This window comes from Tursiops truncatus, chromosome 20 (assembly GCF_011762595.2).
Source record: "Tursiops truncatus isolate mTurTru1 chromosome 20, mTurTru1.mat.Y, whole genome shotgun sequence".
Lineage (NCBI taxonomy): Eukaryota > Metazoa > Chordata > Mammalia > Artiodactyla > Delphinidae > Tursiops > Tursiops truncatus.
The window spans coordinates 38,469,125-38,488,804 of record NC_047053.1 but is presented as its reverse complement, the minus strand read 5'-3'; the positions used below and the strand labels follow the sequence as shown (position 1 = coordinate 38,488,804).

Sequence of the window (19,680 nt, the reverse complement as noted above, 5' to 3'; positions counted from 1 at the left end):
GGACTCTCAACCACTGCGCCACCAGGGAAGCCCTAGGGCTCTTTTTTATTCTTTGTTTCATTTCATCTTTACAACAACCCCGAGTTGGCACTGTTGCACCCATTTTACACATCTGAAGATTGAGGCTCAGACTGGTTGAGAGATCTGCCTGGCAGGAGAGCCGGGACCCACATTCCAACGCGCTTTCCAAGACTGTGGCTGGCCCTCGGTCAAAGCCAAAGTTTCAGCTCTGGAATCTGTGGCAAAAGCGGGCTCTCACTTAAGCCCCAACGCTTAGGGGACAATGTCGTCACCGTGGAATGTGCCCATAGCACCCCAGTGCCTCAGGGCTTGGGAGGGATGTGCCTCCTCCCGGCAGTGCTGCACGAAGGTGGCTGATTGCTGTGTGACTCCTGGCTGCACAGTCAGCCTCTTCCTCACACCCGGCACGAGGTGCTTCCCTCTCCCAAAGGCTCCGCCCTGGGTGGATGGACCAGTGCACCTCTGCTTTCCCTAATGGGGCTGTGTGTCCTGCCTGGGCCCTGTAGGGGGCGGGCTCACTCCGGAAATCATGTCAGTGGCACTTTAGCTACTTGCTGTGACATGGAGTGGAGGGACAGGGTACTAAACCTGGTCCCGATATGAGACCCTGTCCAGTCCCCAGCCTTGAGTGGGGCGGCTGGGCAGCAGGCCATGGCTAAGGGCGGGGCTGCAGCCCCGAGACCCCTCGGGTGCCTGTTGTCCCTCTGTTTTGGGGAGCAGCCTCGAGGGTCCACAGAAGACCCTGAGTATGATGAGGGTGCCTGGGGCTTCCTAGTAAGGGGAATTTCGCTTGAGGGAAGAGAGGAAGAGATGTCACAGGAGGGCTGTGGTCCACACACTGTCCCAGCTTCCCCACGTCAGTGGCTGTGCCCTTCTTCCCTCCTGGCCTGGGACAGTGTATCTCGGGGTGACTGGGACCTGCCCCCTGTTAGATGGTGTTCCTGGAGCTCTTGGGGGCTGGAGAGGAGCAGGGTATGCAGGCCACATCCTTCTGAGCAGCTTGTCCTGGGGGGCTCTCAAAGGGCTGGGCACATCAGCCTCTCCACTCTCCTGCAGCGCTTGGGAGGGAGCAGGTGGGCGGGCACCTGTTGGAGGGGGTGGGGATTTGGGCGAGTTGGCAAGGAGCTGGTATTCACTCTTTCTGGCCCATTTTGATGAACAGCCATAATAACTCTGTGGCTTCTTTCATCCAACTCAACTCAGATGAGTTTGAAAGTAGAACCCCCAGTATAAATCCTGGTTAATTACTGCCTGGAGCCCATAGTCTGTTTTGCAGACACAATGTCGTTAGCAGGAAGAGAGTGAGGTCGACTGCAACACCAGCCCCTGTAAATGCAGACGATGGAATCCAATCAAACAGGGTGTTTGGGGAACTTGTTCTGTGGTCCAGTTAAGTGGTACCTGAATCAAGGGGACCCGGGAGACTGAGGCACCAGCTTCTTCTCCCAGCGGGTCTGTGCGTCTCCCACAAACCAAAGGTTCTCTAAGGACATCAGGGAGAGCAGCGACAGCTCTGGAATTCTCCATAAAAGCTGGGTGGGGGGGAAGTTAGCAACCGAGTGGACCAGAGCAGGAGGTCCTGGACTCTTCCAGACAGACAGGAGCGGTCAGCCAGTGCAGCTGTGCAGGAAGAGCTGGCCTGTAGGCGAGACAGAAGTGGCCCTAGGACGCAGAAGGTGGAGCCTGGTGTGAGAGAACTGGAGAGGTACGGCTTAAGACTGGGCTCAGGGCAGCTCTCTGGGCCACCCCAATGGCAAGAACAGTTTGGGGCAGAATCCTGCAGCCCTGGACAATTGCCAAAACCATACCCCAGGGCGAGAGAAAGTACCTTTATATCTGGGGGGAGATGAGGGTTCCAGGGTGATTCTGGGCCTGGTAAAGGGGGAGTTTCGAGACCTAATTCGAGTCAGGTCCTGGCCCAGTGGGGATTCGGGACCATCGACGGAGCAGCACATTGAGAAACTGGGTGCTTAGGAACCTGGCAGAGCCCTAGGGTCTTGGGAGAAGCCAAGGGCCGTGGTCACCTTGCTGCTCTCCTGAGGCCCCTAGCACTGGCTCTGGGCCCTGGAGGGGGGCAGCCAGGGCGTGGGGAAGACCTCCACGGTCAATTAGTGTGTGCACTCAGACTGCCTTGAGGCTGGTGAGGCCTGGCGACAGCAGGGGGCAGGCGCAATCTGGGGGCACAGGCCGGGGGACCAGGAAACGGAGGCGAGAGGGACTTGCCAAATCTTGCCGAGGAAGGACTGAGTCACCCCGCTGAAGGCAGCTACCGTCGGGGTGGAACGTCACTGAGGTGTCCAGGAGACAGAAAGGACACCTTAGCACTATTCTGAATACTGCTCACCGGGCCTGTGTGGGCAAAAAACGGCAGCCACTGAGATCAGGGGACGAAGGATGGAAAGTCGCGATTTCCCAAGGGAAGCCCATTATACCTGTTCCTGAGACCAGCCAGTCATGGTGACAAGTCACAGGGGAAGGAGGGAAGGAACAGCTGTGTCTTGTTTGGCCAAAGTTCTCAAACAGTGATGCTCCTTAGTGAGGATTACCAGAGAAAATGCAGGACGCCTAGTTAAATTGGAGTTGCAAATACACATGAATAAGCTTTTAGTATACACATGTCCCAAATGTCGCGTGTATGTTTATTTGCTAAACCTGGCAACCCTACCCTCAGCAGGTTTGCAGACCGCCCTGAGTTTTCCACCCTCAAAACCAAATAAGCAAGACCTTTCTCTGATTCTTGGGACACGTTAAATCGGTGGCTCGAAATGTCATAATTGAAGATTTTTTTTCCCCTGCCATAATGCTTCCTTCAACTTTGTGGACCTGTTCCTGCCTGTCTGTACTAAAATCTAGCATCAGCTGGCAGGAGATCTGGTAGGAGTTTTGATGTGGTTGTTTGACACGGAGTATGTAGTAACCCTGCTGTTCAGGGAGGGGCCGGGAACCCTGAGTGATTTGTTGCTTGAACAAATTCTTTGTTACAAGGAAAAAGCACGAGTGTTGAGGGGAATGAGATCAGTGTGTCTCCCTTGTTCTGGGTGGGTTGTAGGTAGGAGTCTAAAAAGTTTAAGACACAGATGGGGTCAGCACTTCTTAGATCTCATGGGCCCAGTCGCTCCGTGGCATGTGGGATCTTCCCGGACCGGGGCACAAACCCGTGTCCCCTGCATCGGCAGGCAGACTCCCAACCACTGCGCCACCAGGGAAATCCCCTATTGGGCTTTTTGAATGGTCTTGTTACCCTTGCTGTCCAGTCGTAGGTGATCTGGCTGCCGCATGGTCCACTGTCTGCTTCTGCCAGTGCCACTGGGGCACTGTGGGTGCTGGTACACTCTGACCACAGATCAGAAGAGCAGGGCTCCCTGGGCACACTGTGACAGGCAGTGCCTGAAGCCTTCGACATCGAAGGGAGACAGCTCAGAGCTGGGTAGAGAAGACTCAGGCTTGACTTCTTGGGTCTTTGCCCACGGAGAACCTTGGCTTTCAAATGGAAGCTCATTTGAGGGTGGAGACCTATTTTTACCAAAGAAGGAGTCACGAACTCAGCCGTTGACTTTGAACTTGGTGGCTTTCCAAGGTGGCCTTGGGGAAAGCAAGAGTGTTTTCTGTTCCTGCAGCAGCATCCTCCCTCTTCCCCCTGCCCCCCAAGCTGAGGTCATGGTGGTCAGAGAGCATCCTGTCAGCTCTGTAGCCCCCAAGCTGGCACCTGTGTCTGCAATAGGTGGGGTCAGGGAGCTTTTAGAAGGTTCTACAGTAAAGGTCAGAGGCCAGAGAGTCCTGGATACAGTCTAGGGCCCCTGCAGTTCTGGACACAGTCCCAGCTACAACCTCTTTGAGCAGCTGTCTTTCCTTGCACGGCTGGGTTAGGCCTCCAAGTCAGCACCCCATGAAACCTGGGTGAGCAGTCTGTGCCCTGGAGATAGCATTCAGCTGGGGCTCAGACTACATGGGCTGTAAGGAGACTCTTTTTCTGGCTGCGCCATGCGACTCATGGGATCTCTGTTTCCCAACCAGGGATTGAACCCGGGCCACAGCAGTGAAAACCGGGCATCCTAACCACCAGGGAACTCCATTAAGAAGAGTTTTGATCTCTTAAATCTGTGAAGTGGGTTCCTGTTTATCAAGCACGTTTCAACTCAGTTGTCACAATCCTGTGAATATGGCATCATAGGCTCCACTCAACTTTTGGGAAAATGGAGACTTGAAGGAATTAAGGAGCTCGAACCAAGCAAGGTCTGGCTGAGTCCAGGCCCAGGGCCCCTGCTGTCCTGCCCGATACTTTCTAAGCCCTTCTTCTGCAAAGCCAAGTCTTAGTTGGCTCAGTTGGCCAGAGATATCATTTCAGCCTGGACATGCTGGGAATATGTCATGGAAGGTTTTCATCATTGTTTGGGGACTAACAGATCACAGAGGCCACCCGGTCCTAATGATTATTAGACAATAGCTATTAACTACAAAGTCCTTGATGATAGAGAAGTGATTTACTGCCCAGTACAGTCCTGGGTAGGGTCAGCAGGAGGACAGGAGGAACGGGAAGGGCCCAAGATGACGTTATGCTAACAGCCATACAGTGACCTAGAGGCAAAGGGAGGCTGAGTTCCATGGGGACCGCAAAGAGGAGAAAACCCAACCGTGTCACAGGCTGAACCTCCATAACTCCACTTGGTCCTGTGGTCAGTGACAGAGAAGGGACAGTGGCTGATGGTGGGTGAGTCACAGACACGTCCAGGTGACTCCTGGCCGGCTCCATGGGAAACATTTGGGCCTTAAATCCTATGTCTGAGATGCAAGGGCCTTGAGCTCACCCTGTCCAGGCCCTTCCTGTTCAGAATGGGGCTCTGGGGCCCAGAGTAGTTGAGGCTCAAACAGAGTGAGGCAGAGGTCGGCCTGGAGTCCAGGTCCCCTGACTCTTAGCCCAGTGTATTTTTGATTCATGTTAGAAAGGATGGTCTCAGAATAGGACCCTATTTTGAAATAAAACCTGATGCCTGGGTACCCCTGACGTACTTAACGCTGAGCAGGTGGATTTTCTCCAGGGCCACCATGGGTGGGGGTGGGCTGAGCTGCCTCGGGAGGTGAGCAGCCCTATGAAACCTGGGTTCTCTCCTCTGATACAGGAAGAGCGTTTGTTCCTCTCGGGCCTCAGTTCATCCCGTGGTGGTCCAGGCTTCTGAGGTGAAAGAGAGCAGAGGAATTCCTTCCATGAGGCCCCCCTACCACACTTCCCTCCAGGTGGCCTTGAAGTCTACACCACGGAGAAAGGCAGGGGACCAAGGGCGACCGAAAGACCTTCTCTGGCCAGCTTGTCACTCGCTCCAGAAGAGGTACGTGCCTCTCTTCACAGACTTGGAGACACCTGTCTGGACTCTGGCCCACAGTGGCCCTCTGGAGGTACGTACTGAGTGACAGGACACAGCCGAAGCAGCAGAGAGCTGCTCACTCAGTTGCCCTGAGAGAAACTTAGAATCAGCTTCAGACTGCACAGCGGAGGGATTAAAAAAAAAAGAAAAAAAGAAAATGAGAACGTTAACTTCAGATTCCAGCAGCCAGAGACCCCAAAGAGAGAAGAGCCGTGTCAGGGGCCTAGGAGGTGGTACCCTCAGGGCGAGCACGCTGTGTCACAAAGGAAGTGAGTTGGATCATGGGTGCATTAAGGACTTGCCTGAACGGGCCCTACAGTGACAGCCAGACTCTGCACTAGTTGTCCTAGAAAACAAAGGAGGCGCTTACAGGAGATCTCCCTGTCCTGATGGCCCAGTGGGTCTCAACTGGGGGCAGCTTTGCCACCCAGGGGACACGTGGCAGCTTCTGGAGACATTTTTGGTTGTCACGCCTGTGGGAGGAGGTTGCTACTGGCATCTGGCGGTAAAGTTCAGAGATGCTGCTGACACTTCACGATGCACAGGGAGCCGCCGCGCAGGGAATGACATAGTCTGCGATGTCCACAGGGCCGAGGTTGAGAAGCCTCAAGACAGCCCCATCCTAGGCCCTGCAGGGAGAGCAGGGAGGATGGGCAGCCATAAGGAACCATTGCTGAAGTAGTGGAGCTCTGGAGGCCTGATGCCCCGGCTGTCCCTCCTAAGAGGGGCCGCACGGCTTGTGCACCCCGGGGAGCCCATCAGGTGGCTCTCGGGCCTCCTGTTGAGGTGTCCACTGAACTGGGCAAGGTGTGTGCACCACAGCCAACCCTCCTGAGTAATTTCAGAGAGAAGCTTATAATGTGTGTGTGTGTGTTTTTTTAAATTTTATTTATTTATTTATTTTTGGCTGTGTTGGGTCTTTGCTGCTGCGCACGGGCTTTTCTCTAGTTGCGGCGAGCCGGGGCTGCTCTTCATTGCGGTGCGCCGGCTTCTCATTGCAGTGGCTTCTCTCATTGTGGAGCACGGGCTCTAGGCACGCGGGCTTCAGTAGTTGCGGCACGTGGGCTCAGTAGTTGTGGCTCATGGGCTCTAGAGCGCAGGCTCAGTAGTTGTGGCACACGAGCTTAGTTGCTCTGCAGCATGTGGGATCTTCCCGGACCAGGGCTCAAACCCGTGTCCGCTGCACTGGCAGGCGGATTCTCAACCACTGCGCCAGCGGGGAAGCCCTATAATGCGTTTTAAGAGGTTGGTAAATTACAACTTCAGAAGCACATAAATGCTTCTGTAAATGCCAGCCTTGCTGTGTGTGTCTGTGTGGGCGAAGAGTGAGCAGGTTGCTCAAGCCTTGGGAAATCCCACTTTGAGGGTGGAAGACAGAATTTACCTTTGGTCCTTAATTCTCAGGCTCTCCTCCTGGCTTGCTTAACTCTCTGGCAGTGTGTCATCTGTTCCTCCCTTCCCTGTCCAAAGGGTCTGCTGCATTGACTGTTTCTGTAACCTGTTTAGGCACCCGTGGGGTGTCCAGGGTCCTGGTTTTACCCCCTTAGGTTCAGGAAATTGGGGGTCACAAAGGAAACTTCCCTCCAAAGCAGCCACGACCCTTTGCCAGCCACAGCCGTAAACCATCATCAAAGGCTAAGTCCTCTTAGCCCAACCAACTTTTCTACGGCACCCGATGGGTTTTAAAACACTTTTACTTCTGGCCTGGTTTGACTCTCCTCGCATCTGTGTGGAGCAGGCGGGGCAGGCTGATGATCTGTACTGTCCCAGTGAGGACCCTGAGGATGCCTGGGAGGGAGTGATGTGCTCAGCATCACAGGGTACCTCATCACAGAGCCAGGGTTTGAACCTAGGTCTCCTGTCTCGAAATTCTGGGTGCCTGCACTTGACCTTGGTTGTATGGCAGAAGCAGTGGGACAAGGGCATGGGATTTGGGGTCCGAGAGTCCTGGTTTCAGATCCAAGATCTGTACTCACTGCCTGTTCATCTCAAGCAAGCTTTCCCTCCCTCTTTCTTTCTTTTTCTACCTGCCCCTCCCTCCCTTCTTTCTTTCTCTCTCTCGTCCTCCTTCCTTCCTTCCTCCCTCCCTCCCTCCCCCCTCCCTCTTTCTTTCTTTCTTTCTTTCTTTCTTTCTTTCTTTCTTTCTTTCTTTCTTTCTTTCTTTCTCTTTCTACCATTCTCAGCAGGACTGTTGTGAGGTGTGAATGAAATAACTACAAGCCTGGCACATGATGACTGCTCCATGAATTTTAGTTCCCTTTGCTCCCTCCTCACCATCCCAGGGGCCCAGGCAGAGGTGAGCAGCTACGAGGGGGGTTGGGGTAGTGGACAGAGGTGACAAATACCTGGCTCCTCGGGAAAAGCGTGCAGGCAGGGCAGGTACCACATGTCATTTGTGAGGCCACTTCTGATTCATGGGATCTGGTGCAAGAACTTTGAGGAGGCAATAAAATTCGTATTCTGCTAGGAAATGACAACAGCTTAGAGTCCTGACTTAGCAAACTAATTTTTTTTTTTTTTTATAAGGCAAGGAATTTGGATGGGTAGCAAAAAATCACATTTTAATGAGACTAACTTCCTGGAATGGGAACAGGCTTTCCCAAGAGTAACATGGCAACACCCCACGGAAAGTGTATATAAATGCCCCAGAGAGGCCATGAGAGTCAGAACCTGAGCTCCTTGCTAAGCTGCAACCTCCTCTGCTAGCGCCATGGCCACCCAGCTCTGCTCTCCGATCTTCTCCTCTGGATCCATCAAAGGCCTCTGTGGCACCACAGGTGGTGTCTCTCAGGTGTCCTGTGTCCGCCCTGTGGGATCCTGCAGAGTCTCTTGCCTTCCTGGTGTTGGGGGGTCAGCCTCCTCCGTCAGGCTGGGCCTCTCCGGCCTTGGGAGTTGCTTGCCTCGTTCCTGCCCGTCCTCTGGGTTCCCCTGCTCCGACTTTACTGGGAGCGGGGGTTGGTTCTGCGAGGGCTCCCTCAATGGCAACGAGAAGGAGACCATGCATCTCCTGAACGGCCGGCTGGCCAGCTACCTGGAGAAGGTGCGCCAGCTGGAGCAGGACAACGCAGAGCTGGAGTGCCGCATCCGGGAGTGGTACAAGTCTCAGATGCCGTACATCAGACCAGACTACCAGTGCTTCTTCAAGACCATTGAGGAGCTCCAGCAGAAGGTAACTGGGACCTGGCCCTTCTCCAGCCCAGCAGCCCAAACCCTGGGAGGGGTCTGTCTCGTCCCACTACAGATGGGACTGTAGCTCTTAGGGGATTCTCTCTCCTATCAGGGCCAGCTTTTCTCTCTAGGGTCTTGGTTTCTTGGGGGACCCAGACCTCTCTGCTGCTTGTAACCTCCCCTCCAATCCAGCCATTCCTCCCCTCCCTCCGCTGTCTCAGCTATAGATAGGGCAGTCACATGCACTGAGCCCCTACTGGACACAAGCGCTGTGCCTGACAGCTTCCTATCCTTTCGCTTGTTTATCCCTCATCTTAAAGAGATGGATATTACTGGACCCATCTAACAGATGCGGAAGTTGAATTTTAGGGAGGTGCAGCAACTTGCCCGAGATCCCATAGCCTGTTGCTGTTGGATGCAGAACCTGAATCCAGGTCGGCCTGGTTCTCTCCACTCACCCACTGGGCCACTTTGGGGCTGTGGATGTCAGGACTGAGGGCCACTGACATCCCTTTGATGCCCCTCCCAGGAATGATGCTCCTTCTACACCTGGGCTCAGGATGTTCAGGGCTGGAAATGCCAAAGGTGCCGGTGGTACTTAGAAGCATGGCATCCGAAAGTTGGGCTGTCCCCTCCCCACCTGTCCCCACACTGCTGGGCCTTCCTCAGCTCATGGGACACCCCCTGTTCCCCAGATCCTGCTGAGCAAGACTGACAATGCCAGGATGTTCCTGCAAATTGACAATGCCAAGCTGGCTGCTGACGACTTCCGAACCAAGTGAGTGACCTGATCTAGGAATGTTTCTGTGCTGCTCCCTTGCCTCTGTCCCCCGCCTCTGAGAGCCGGTGAGTGGGAGTGAGGCCAGATGGAGCCGTACGTGGGAAATGTGGCATCGCTCCTGGATCGCTTTCGGGTCAAGGGAAAGGACTGCAGTGATGCTGACCCCAAATCAGCCACTGCAGCTGGTCAGCAGGGCAGTGGGCCCTGCCTGTGCATGGCTGCTTTGCTGTAGACTCAGCAGGGCTCTCTGCGTGCAGGTACGAGACGGAGCTGGGCATGCGGCAGCTGGTGGAGGCTGACACCAAGGGACTGTGCTGTACGCTGGACGAACTGGCTCTGTGCAAGGCCGACCTGGAGATGCAGGTGGAGTCCCTGAAGGAGGAGCTGATGTGTCTCAAGAAGAACCATGAGGAGGTGAGGTTGATGCCACGCACCCCCTCGATGTTTTCCATCCAGCAGGGAGCCACTGCTGACCCTTGGGTGTAAAACTATGACAACCACCTCCACAGTAACCCCAGCTGACATTTACTGATGGCCCACTGTGTGCCAGGAACTATACGAAGCACTTTGCATTTCATTCTCACTTCATGTCATTCTCACGATAATCCCAGGAGTCATATACTATTACAAGCTCCATTTTGCAGATGAGAAAACTGAGGCACAGAGAGGTTAAGTCACTTGCCTAATGTCACACAGATCCCAGACTCCTGCCCATGACACTAAATCTCCGTTTGGAAGGTAGTGCCTGATAATGATTCTATTTGCCTGGTGTTTGCATTGTCTCACTTTACTCTCCCAAATCCTCTGAGGAGGCAGGTAGAGGTGCACGCGGAGGCTGAAGCTCAGAGAGGTTAAGTATCCTGCTTAATGTCACACAGCTGGCAACTGAAGGAGGAGGGTTTTTACCCAGGTCAGTCGAACCCTCATCCAGCATCCTTTTCACAGCCTTATGCCATCTTGCCTCCTTTCTGCAGGAAATCAACAAACTTCGATGCCAACTTGGGGACAGGCTGAATGTGGAGGTGGATGCTGCCCCGCCAGTGGATCTCAACAAGATCCTGGATGAGATAAGATGCCAGTATGAGACCCTGGTGGAAAATAACCGCAGAGACTTGGAGGCCTGGTTCAACACCCAGGTGGGTTTGGGCCAGCCCAGGACAAGCTCCTGGGGAGGGGTCACCCTTGACAGTAGCTTCACTTGCTCTGACCATGCTCTGGGTCCTCTCATGCTTTTCAGACTGACAAGCTGAACCAGCAAGTGGTGTCCGGCTCGGAGCAGCTGCAGTGCTGCCAGAAAGAGATCATTGAGCTGGGACGCACCGTCAATGCCCTGGAAATCGAGCTGCAGGCCCAGTACAACATGGTGAGTGGCCCCTGCCTGAGTGGCTGGCCAAGCTCGTGGCAGGTACCCTGATCCACCAGCCTCGGTTATCACGGGGTGTGATCGCAAGTGGTACCCAGATGCGCAGGGCTGTGGGTCTCTGGGTGGGATTCCCTCACATTGGGAGTGCTTCCTCTTTCCCACTGCAGCGGAATTCCCTGGAATCCACGCGGGTGGAGACCGAGGGCTGCTACAGCTCCCAGCTGGCTCAGATGCAGTGCCTGATCGGCAACGTGGAGGCTCAGTTGTCTGAGATCCGCTGTGACCTGGGGCGGCAGAGTCAGGAGTACAAGGTCCTCCTGGACGTCAAGGCCCGCCTGGAGTCGGAGATCGCCACCTACCGCTGCCTGCTGGAGGGAGAAAGAGTGCAGGTGAGTGGGTTCCGGAGGTCCCGGCTTGTGGAAAGGGCTCGCTTGGACCCAACCCTCAGTGCCGCGGTGAGGGCATCAGTCCTAGGGTGGTTATTGCACAGATGAAGGGGGATTAATCAAAGCATCTTCAGAGAGATTCCTTCCAGCCCTGGGCTTTGGGCTTTTGCAGGGGGACAAGTCAGCCCCATTCATGGTACTTCTCCAACCATTGTTTTTGGCTGGGAGTTTCTGGTCTTCATCCCTGCAGCCCTTGGGGATTTCAGAGGCACTGTCTGAGCCCTTTGTCATTGTCACCCACCTGTCTCACTTGACCCCTGTTTACGTTTAACGCAAATGTCAGTCCAATGGCCAATGCCAAACACCCTTGTATGATCTCATTTCCTCAAGCTGCCTGCCCGCCCTTGTGCCACGGAATGCAAGCCTGCCGTTATAGTTCCTTACATCCCAAGTGTGCCCTGCGCCCCGGCTCCCCAGAGCAGCACGCAGATCTGCACCATCACGGAGGAGATCAGAGATGGGAAAGTCATTTCCAGCAGGAAGCACGTGCAGCCGCTGTAACCAGCTGCCCAGCCCAAGGGGCAGGCCCTGGCCCACAGGAAGGAGGACACCCCTCTGGGTCCCGGCTCTAAAAGATCCCCCCCTCCCTTCCCTAGAGGCACTCCCTGCTCAACAGATTTTTCTACCTAAAATACTTCTTGGACTGTATTTCTGACCTTTACTGCTTCTATGCTTTGTAAAACTAGGTTTCCCTGGAAATTTACCCAATAAAGTGTGTTCTCTTGGTAAAGCAAACTTGCCTCTGTCGATCTTCTGTGGTTAGTTACTGGGGGTGTTTGATCTGGGCTTGCTGTGAAGGTGTGGATTTTGGTTTCAGGTCTGTCTCCTCTGGCTCTGAGTGGTAAGATGTGACAGAATGATTCAAACTATTTCATAACAGGGATACCCTAGGGCCTGGACCATGAGAACAGACGCTGACCTAATCCGATGGCTGCTGGCCAATAGCCTACAGGCTTGACTCTGCCCATGGGGACCACCTGGGGCGGCCCCAGGAGAGGCAAAGGCTCCCAAGCCGTCCTCCTCGGTAGCCCTGCCTGGTCTGGTGGTTCTCTCTTCCCTTCAGTGTCTCCTCCCTTGTCTAGCTCCTGTCACCTCGCTGGCCACCTCCAGGCCTGACACTGGGGACAGTTTAGGAGAGGGGATGCCACCCAGAGAGGCAAACTCCAAGCAGCCAGCCTGGGCCAACCACTCCAGGGAGGGGAGTTGTGTGAGCTGGGAGATGCAGGTGGGAAGGTTGGGTGAACCCACGTCCCTAACACTGGACACAGGGCTGAAGTGAAGGGCGGCAGGGACAGTGAAGTGGGGAAGGGGGAGGGGACAGCCAGACCTCACTGTGGAGCAAAGTTCAGAGTGCCTCAGATTCCACTGGCTGAGCCATGCTCATCTGGGCATGGCTCAGCCTGGACGCCCCTCTGATCACAGAAGCATGGCCTGTGAGATGTCTGAGGGCCCCATGCCTCCTTTGTCCCCCTACCTCATTCTTCAGTTGAGAATATAGGCCCAGAGAGGGCAGTGACTTGCCCCAGGCCACACAGCGGTGAGTGGTGGGGATGAGGCCATTGCTCAGCTCTTCTGACTCTAACTCGGGCACTCTTCCCAGCGCACAGATTCTCTGTCTCTGTCTCTCCCCAACCCCCTTCCCTCTTTTCTCTACCTCTGGGCTCTTACTTGAGTCCAAGACCCATGGGAAAGACCTGGTTCTGTCTATGTCACCAGGTAGTTGGTGCTAAACATGAATCTTCAACCTGCTTGACAAGCCAGAGGTGCAGCAAACACATCTTGGACCTCAGGGGAAGAAGCGCTCGGGCGGGCTGGAGCAGCTGGTGCTGAGCCTGGCTGTGCACCCTAACCACATCACGTGACCTCTCTGGTCCAGCTGGTGCATCTGTAAAATGGGGGTGGGGGAGGCTCCAATGCGTGCACAGTGCCCGGAAGTGGTAGCTATGAGCGCTGGTATTAAATGAAGAGTCCCAGGGCGGAGAGTGGGGAATGGGAAAGCCCAGCAGGCGGGCCCAAGCTCTTTGCTTGGTTACACAGCAGGACGCTGGCGGGGCCAATACTGCCCTCCAGCAGCACCCTCAGAGCTGAGCCCAAAGGGCTCAACCTCAGACCTGCTTGGCTTTGGGGCAAGAGGCCGGGCAGCAGGGCCAGCCCACGTGGTCTCAGCCCTGCCCTGCCGCTCTCTGTGCTCCGCACTCCTGCTCTGGGGTCTGAGGTCTGCAGCTCCGGCTCTGGCAGAGGTTCAGACGAGAGGTGGGAGGCCGGGCATGCGCAGAGCGCACCACACCCCAGGGTGCTTCTCCATAGAAATAGCTAGGGGCTGGGCAGTGGGCTGAGCCTCTGTTCTGGCCACTGTTCCAGCTGCCTGGCTCCTGCGTGGAAACAGCAGACAGGTGGTGCGGGCTTGTGACCTGACAATCACGCTGTCAGCTCCTCGAACCACGCGGTGTGTTCCCTGTTTATGTGCGTTCTACAGCTTGCCGAGTGCACTCACAGCCTCAGCACATGCATTCAAACAGCCTGTGTGTGGTAGGTGCTTTATTTATGCAGCTTTCTCTACCTTTTTATCCAGTTGTTCAGAGCATCTGTGTTGGCTAAGGAACCCCTGCTCTTTTTTTTTTTTTAACATCTTTATTGGAGTATAATTGCTTTACAATCTTGTGTTAGTTTCTGTTGTATAACAAAGTGAATCAGCTATATGCACACGTATATCCCCGTATCCCCTCCCTTTTGCATCTCCCTCCCACCATCCCTATCCCACCCCTCTAGGTGGTTGCAAAGCACTGAGCTGATCTCCCTGTGCTATACAGCTGCTTCCCACTAGCTAACCATTTCACATTTGGTATTGTATATATGTCAATGTCACTCTCTCTCTTCGACCCAGCTTACCCTTCCCCCCCTGTGTCCTCAAGTCCATTCTCTACGTCTGTGTCTTTATTCCTGTCCTGCCCGTAGGTTCATCAGAACCATTTTTATTTTCTTAGATTCCATATATATATGTCAGCATATGGTATTTGTTTTTCTCTTTCTGATTTACTTTACTCTGTATGACAGACTCTAGGTCCATCCACCTCACTACAAATAACTCAATTTCGTTTCTTTTTGTGGCTGAGTAATATTCCATTGTATATATGTGCCACATCTTCTTTATCCATTCATCTGTCGATGGACACTTAGTTTGCTTCCATGTCCTGGCTATTGTAAATAGAGCGGCAATGAGCATTGTGGTACATGACTCTTTTTGAATTATGGTTTTCTCAGGGTATATGCCCAGTAGTGGGATTGCTGGGTCATATGGTAGCTCTATTTTTAGTTTTTAAAGGAACCTCCATACTGTTCTCCACAGTGGCTGTATCAACTTACATTCCCACCAACAGTGCAAGAGGGTTCCCTTTTCTCCACACCCTCTCCAACATTTATTGTTTCTAGATATTTTGATAATGGCCATTCTGACCGGTGTGGGGTGGTACCTCTTGTAGTTTTGATTTGCATTTCTCTAATGAATAGTGATGTTGAGCATCCTTTCATGTGTTTGTTGGCCATCTGTATATCTTCTTTGGAGAAATGTCTCTTTAGGTCTTCTGCCCATTTTGGTTTGGGTTGTTAGTTTTTTTGATATTGAGCTGCACAAGCTGCCTGTATATTTTGGAGATTAATCCTTTGTCAGTTGCTTCGTTGGCAAATATTTTCTCCTATTCTGAGGGTTGTCTTTGCATCTTCTTTATGGTTTCTTTTGCTGTGCAAAAGCTTTGAAGTTTCATTAGAGGAGATTTCCTGGCAAGAAAGGGAGCGGGGATGTGTCCCTCGAGGCTCTGCTGTATCTGGGGTGACCAGCTGTCCCATTTTGCCCAGGACTGAGGGGTTCCCCAGTATATGGGGCTTTATCACTGAAACCAGAATATGGGGAAACCGGGATAGTTGGTCACCATGGCCCTATTTCCCTGGCCATTCTAGAGTCTTCTGTGTCTCCCTAGGTGGGAGGCCCCCAGCTTCCTGCAACAACCAGGCTTGCTCGTCGATCTCCCAGGAGCCAGCCCGAGGCCTCCTCTACTCCCTTGGGCTCATCAAAGGAGACTATGCTGGAGAAAGTCAAGACGGTGGCTGGGGGCTTCCCTGGTGGCACAGTGGTTGGGAGTCTGCCTGCCAATGCAGGGGACACGGGTTCGCGCCCTGGTCTGGGAGGATCCCACATGCCGCGGAGCAACTGGGCCCGTGAGCCACAGCTACTGAGCCTGCGCGTCTGGAGCCTGTGCTCCGCAACAAGAGAGGCTGCGATAGTGAGAAGCCCGTGCACCGCGATGAAGAGTGGCCCCCGCTTGCCACAACTAGAGAAAGCCTTCGCACAGAAACGAAGACCCAACACAGCCATAAATAATAATAATAATAATAATATCACCCTTGATTTAAAAAAAAAAAAAAAGATGGTGGCTGGACTCCCACACTTCTTAGCCAGGCGGCTGAGGGCTGGGTGCTGACCACAGGCCCCTTTGAAGCACAGATGGGGACTTGGTCCTCCCGGAGACACAGAGGGGCGCAGATGAGTCTCGACGTAGCCACCGGTCCAACGGGGTTCCGTTTTTACGAGGCCGGGAGATGTTCACGGGAAGCTAAGTAACAGGTTAATGAGGGGCTCTGATAGAAAGTGGTATTAACTTTGATGAGGAGAAAACACTTTGTAAAGGCCAACACCCACCGGGGCAGAGATATAAACTCGGGGTGAGGAGCTGCCTCTCTGCACTGGGGGCATCTGGTCTCGGAGATTGATCCCTTGTGCCGCCGAAGCCGTGGCTTCCAAATGCCTCAAGGCCAGCTTCTTGTCGGGGCCTCTCAAGGTCCCGGGAGGGGCCGGTGGGGACTCGGTTCGCGTGTCCACGATGTACTCCAGCAGCTCCTGCAAGCTCCCCGGCCCGTCCCGGGGGGCCTGGAGTCTCTCTGCCCGCTCAGCTGGGCTGGGCAGGAGCGGCTGCAGGGCTGCCAGCTGTCTCCCCTCCGGAGGCTTTGCCAGCAGCTACAGCATGGAGGGGGAGGGGGCTGGGTCAGGGAGGGCATACTTGCCGGCAACGAGAAGGAGACCATGCAGTTCCCGAACGACCGGCTGTCCAGCTACCTGCAGAAGGTGCGGCAGCCAAAGCGGGACAGCACGGAGCTGGAGAGCCGCATCCGGGAGCGGAGCCAGCAACAAGACCCCCTTGTGTGCCCCGACTACCAGTCCCGCTTCCGGACCATCGAGGAGCTCCAGCTCAGATGTAGGAGCCTGGTGCCAGCAGCACTGGCCTGGCAACCCTGCTCCCACGGGACACTTCAGAGGTCACAAAGCCTGGTCACATGGGTGGCCTCATTTGCTCCTCTCAATAATCTTATGAGGGAGGTATCATGAGGCCATTTTACAGATGAGAACACTGAGGCTCAGGCTGGTTATTCAAGGTGACCCAGGGGGCCGTTAGTGGAGCCAGAGCTTGAATACAGGCTCTATGAATCAACCGGTCGTGAGAACTTTAGTACCACAAGCCACCTCTCTGAGTTTTAATTTTTTCTTTTTTTTTTTTTTTAAGGGGAGGGGCTCAGGGTTGATGTGTTTGGTGCAGACCAGGTCTCCTATAACTAACTCAGGGAAGGGAGAGCCTGTCAGAAGTTTCCTTCTTGCTCAGTTTCCTTCTTGCCCAGAAAGTCCTAGCTGACTCCTGAGAGGGACCATTTGTGTCCAGGGAATGACAGAGTATGCTCTTGGTAATAACCTGCCGTGAACCCCCTGTAGTCCTGGGAGATAGGAGGACAGGAGGAAACCGCCGTGCCAGGCCTTTCCTGCAGCATTTCTCTCTCTCTAACCCAGGTGAGAGATGCTCTGCTTGGTAGGGCCCTTAGGGGTCACCTGCTCTGATCCCTACAGCATGCCCGTAAGGCTCCACGGAGTCTCAGTGCCAAGAGCCCAGGGATGGGTGACCCTCTTCCTTCAGAGGCAGCCTGCACCAGCTTTGGGGAGCTCCTGCCAGAAGAATGCCCTTTCTCTCACTGAAGTCACTTCTTTATTTCCCCAGACCCTGTGCACCAAGGCAGAGAATGCCAGGCTGGTGGTGCAGATGGACAACGCCAAGCTGGCTGCAGATGACTTAGGACCAAGTGAGTTGTCCCACTCGCTCATTGGTTGGGGGCTGGTAGAGCTGGACATGGGTGGTGCTCAGACTTTTGGTTATCGAGTCCCTGAGGCACAAGGCAGGACACACAGCACCAGGCCAGTCTGGGGTGGGATCTGACTTAGATATAAAAAGGAAAAGCAGCTTTAGGCGCCCTGTTATGTGCCTGCCAGGTACGAGATGGAGGTGTCCATACGGCAGCTGGTGGAGTCAGACATGAATGGCCTGTGTAGGATCCTGGATGATCTGACCCTGTGCAAGGCTGACCTGGAGGCCCAGATGGAGTCCCTAAAGGAGGAGCTGCTTAGCCTCAAGAAGAACCATGGGGGGGGGGGGGGCAGGTAAACATGGGATCACGTGAGCATGGGGGAGGGGGATGAGTGAGTCAGTCCTCTGGGAAAGTTAGTGCTGACCCTGGTCTGTGGCACAGGAATTGAATTCGCTGTGGTGCCAGCTTGGTGATAGACTCAATGTCGAGGTGGACGCTGCCCCACCTGTTGACCTGAACTGTGTTCTGGATGAGATGAGGTTCATCCAGGCTCAGAGTGACTCTCTGAGCTCCCGTTCCTGGATTCTGAGGCCTCACTGAGACTCAGATGGATCAGGCGTGACCTCCTCGCTCCTCCTCTGACATCTAACCTTTTTCCTCCCTATACAGTCCTTGCCCTCCCAGAGAGATGCTTTAGAACCCACCCTGGCAGAGATGGAGGCCCGCTACAGCGCCCAGCTGGCCCAGATGCAGCGCCTGATCACCAACGTGGAGGCCCAGCTGGTGGAGATCCGCTGTGACCTGGAGCGGGAGAGCCAGGAGTACCGGGTCCTTCTGGATGTGCGGGCCTGGCTGGAGTGTGAGATCAACACACACCGGGGGCTGCTGGAGAGCGAGGACTCCGAGTGAGGATCCCTGCATGCTCTCTCATCTTCTGAATACGATCTACAAAGTTCTGGGGATACAGCATGGTGCCTGGGAAGAGCCCAGCATTTGGAATCAGGAGCCTTGGGTTTTAGTTCAGGTCTTGTTGTACATTCATCGTGCAACCCTGGCAAGTCCCTTTTCCCTCTGGGCCTGTGTTTCCCCGTTGGTAAAATGAGGGGGCAGGACTAGGGTATTTTTTCTTTTCTTCTTCATTCATTAACAAAAAAAATTTATTAAATTAATTCTTGAATGTAGTTGATTATTCATATGTATTTCACGTTTAGTTAAATCAATATTTAGAGTTTTCATCATTATGACCTCATTGTATTTTTCACAGCCGAACGACATGATCTATCATAATTACTTCTTTCTTTGACAACCGTCACTGAACTCAAGTGCGTGTGCCCGACGCACAGGGAGGCGAAACAAACCAACACATTGGCGTCTGGAGCAGAGAAAGGCTTATTGCAGGGCCCAGCAAGGAGAACGGGTGGCCCATGCCCCCAAACCCCGAACTCCAGGACGAGGGGGATTTTTAAGGTGCTCCGGGTTATTGAAAACAGCAACTGGAAAATTATAGTCTTCTGGCCTTTTTTTTCTCCTAGGCTCCCCTGTAACCCGTGTGCCCCTGAGCACTCGCCCTCCAAGTCATGCGTCCCCTGTCTTCCTGTGGCTTCCTGCGGGCCTGGTGCAGCCCGCACCACCTGTAGCCCCCGCCCCATTTGTGTGCCCTGCCTGCGGGGCCGGTTCTGAGAGTGGCTAGTCCAGTAAGCCAAGGCCATTATCTCCAGGGCTCGGACTTGGCCTCAAATCAACCGTAATCCTAAAGCCCAATCCCCTGTCTTTGTGCAGAGCCCAGGCCTAGGCCTGGCCCTGAGAAGGCTTCCACACCTTCACCTTTCTCAAAGCCTGTCACTAAGGCTGGCCAACCCTGAAGCCCTCAGCTGCTCATCATTTCAACGGAGGTCAGGGTCTCTGTTCTCAGGCTGCCTCCCGGGCCAGGTTTTCCTTCTGGGTGCTGTTTTGGTGGGGTCTGAAATGCAGCAGAAGGCTCCTGTTGGAGGAACAATAAAGAGCGTTTGCTCTGGTTCTCCATGCCTAACCAGCTCTGTTCTGATATTGTTGGTTTGTGTCTCTGCTGGGTGAGGAGGGGTGACTCTTGGGCAGATGAATGGGGGAGGTTGGACCATGTATGACCCTGAGGATGACAGGGTCCCTGTGCCCCTAGTTGGGGTGGTTAGAGGTCTACAGTGTAGCATTTAGCTCAGCTTTCCTGATTAAGACCCTTCTCCAAGATTCCAGTGTTGTGACAGGTGACAGGTGACCAGACCCCTACTACTACCCTCTTAGTATATATGGTCGCTCTGGGGCCCCAGGAGAGGATGATGAACGCTGAGATCGGTATAATGTGAAGAATTTTAGGCCACTTCATTAGCCTCATGCCTGTGGTCCTTGTACGAGAAACAGTACGGAATCCCACACCCAGGGGACTCC

The 19,680-nt window shown here is 54.1% G+C and overlaps 2 protein-coding genes across 2 annotated transcripts; both read left to right on the top strand.

Moving 5' to 3' along the window:
- Positions 1-8,059: 8,059 nt before the first annotated feature.
- KRT36 (keratin 36) lies at positions 8,060-11,874 on the top strand. Its single transcript, XM_004323092.4, has 7 exons — positions 8,060-8,550; positions 9,245-9,327; positions 9,588-9,744; positions 10,305-10,466; positions 10,568-10,693; positions 10,861-11,082; positions 11,470-11,874. Exons 1-7 carry the CDS (start codon positions 8,092-8,094, stop codon positions 11,638-11,640), a joined length of 1,380 nt encoding a protein of 459 aa, XP_004323140.1. The 5' UTR covers positions 8,060-8,091; the 3' UTR covers positions 11,641-11,874.
- Positions 11,875-15,843: 3,969 nt separating this feature from the next.
- On the top strand, positions 15,844-19,423 carry KRT35 (keratin 35). Its single transcript, XM_033848636.2, is given in 6 exon segments — positions 15,844-16,157; positions 16,160-16,396; positions 17,175-17,260; positions 17,444-17,598; positions 17,699-18,164; positions 18,792-19,423. Coding segments are annotated over 6 exon segments (1,236 nt in total). The 5' UTR covers positions 15,844-16,013; the 3' UTR covers positions 18,940-19,423.
- Positions 19,424-19,680: the final 257 nt, after the last annotated feature.

Coding starts and splice junctions, on each gene's coding strand:
- KRT36 (XM_004323092.4), top strand. CDS start 8,092: ATGGCCACCCAGCTCTGCTCTCCGATCTTCTCCTCTGGATCCATCAAA. Junction 8,551..9,244: donor TTGAGGAGCTCCAGCAGAAG/GTAACTGGGACC, acceptor CCTGTTCCCCAG/ATCCTGCTGAGCAAGACTGA. Junction 9,328..9,587: donor GCTGACGACTTCCGAACCAA/GTGAGTGACCTG, acceptor CTCTGCGTGCAG/GTACGAGACGGAGCTGGGCA.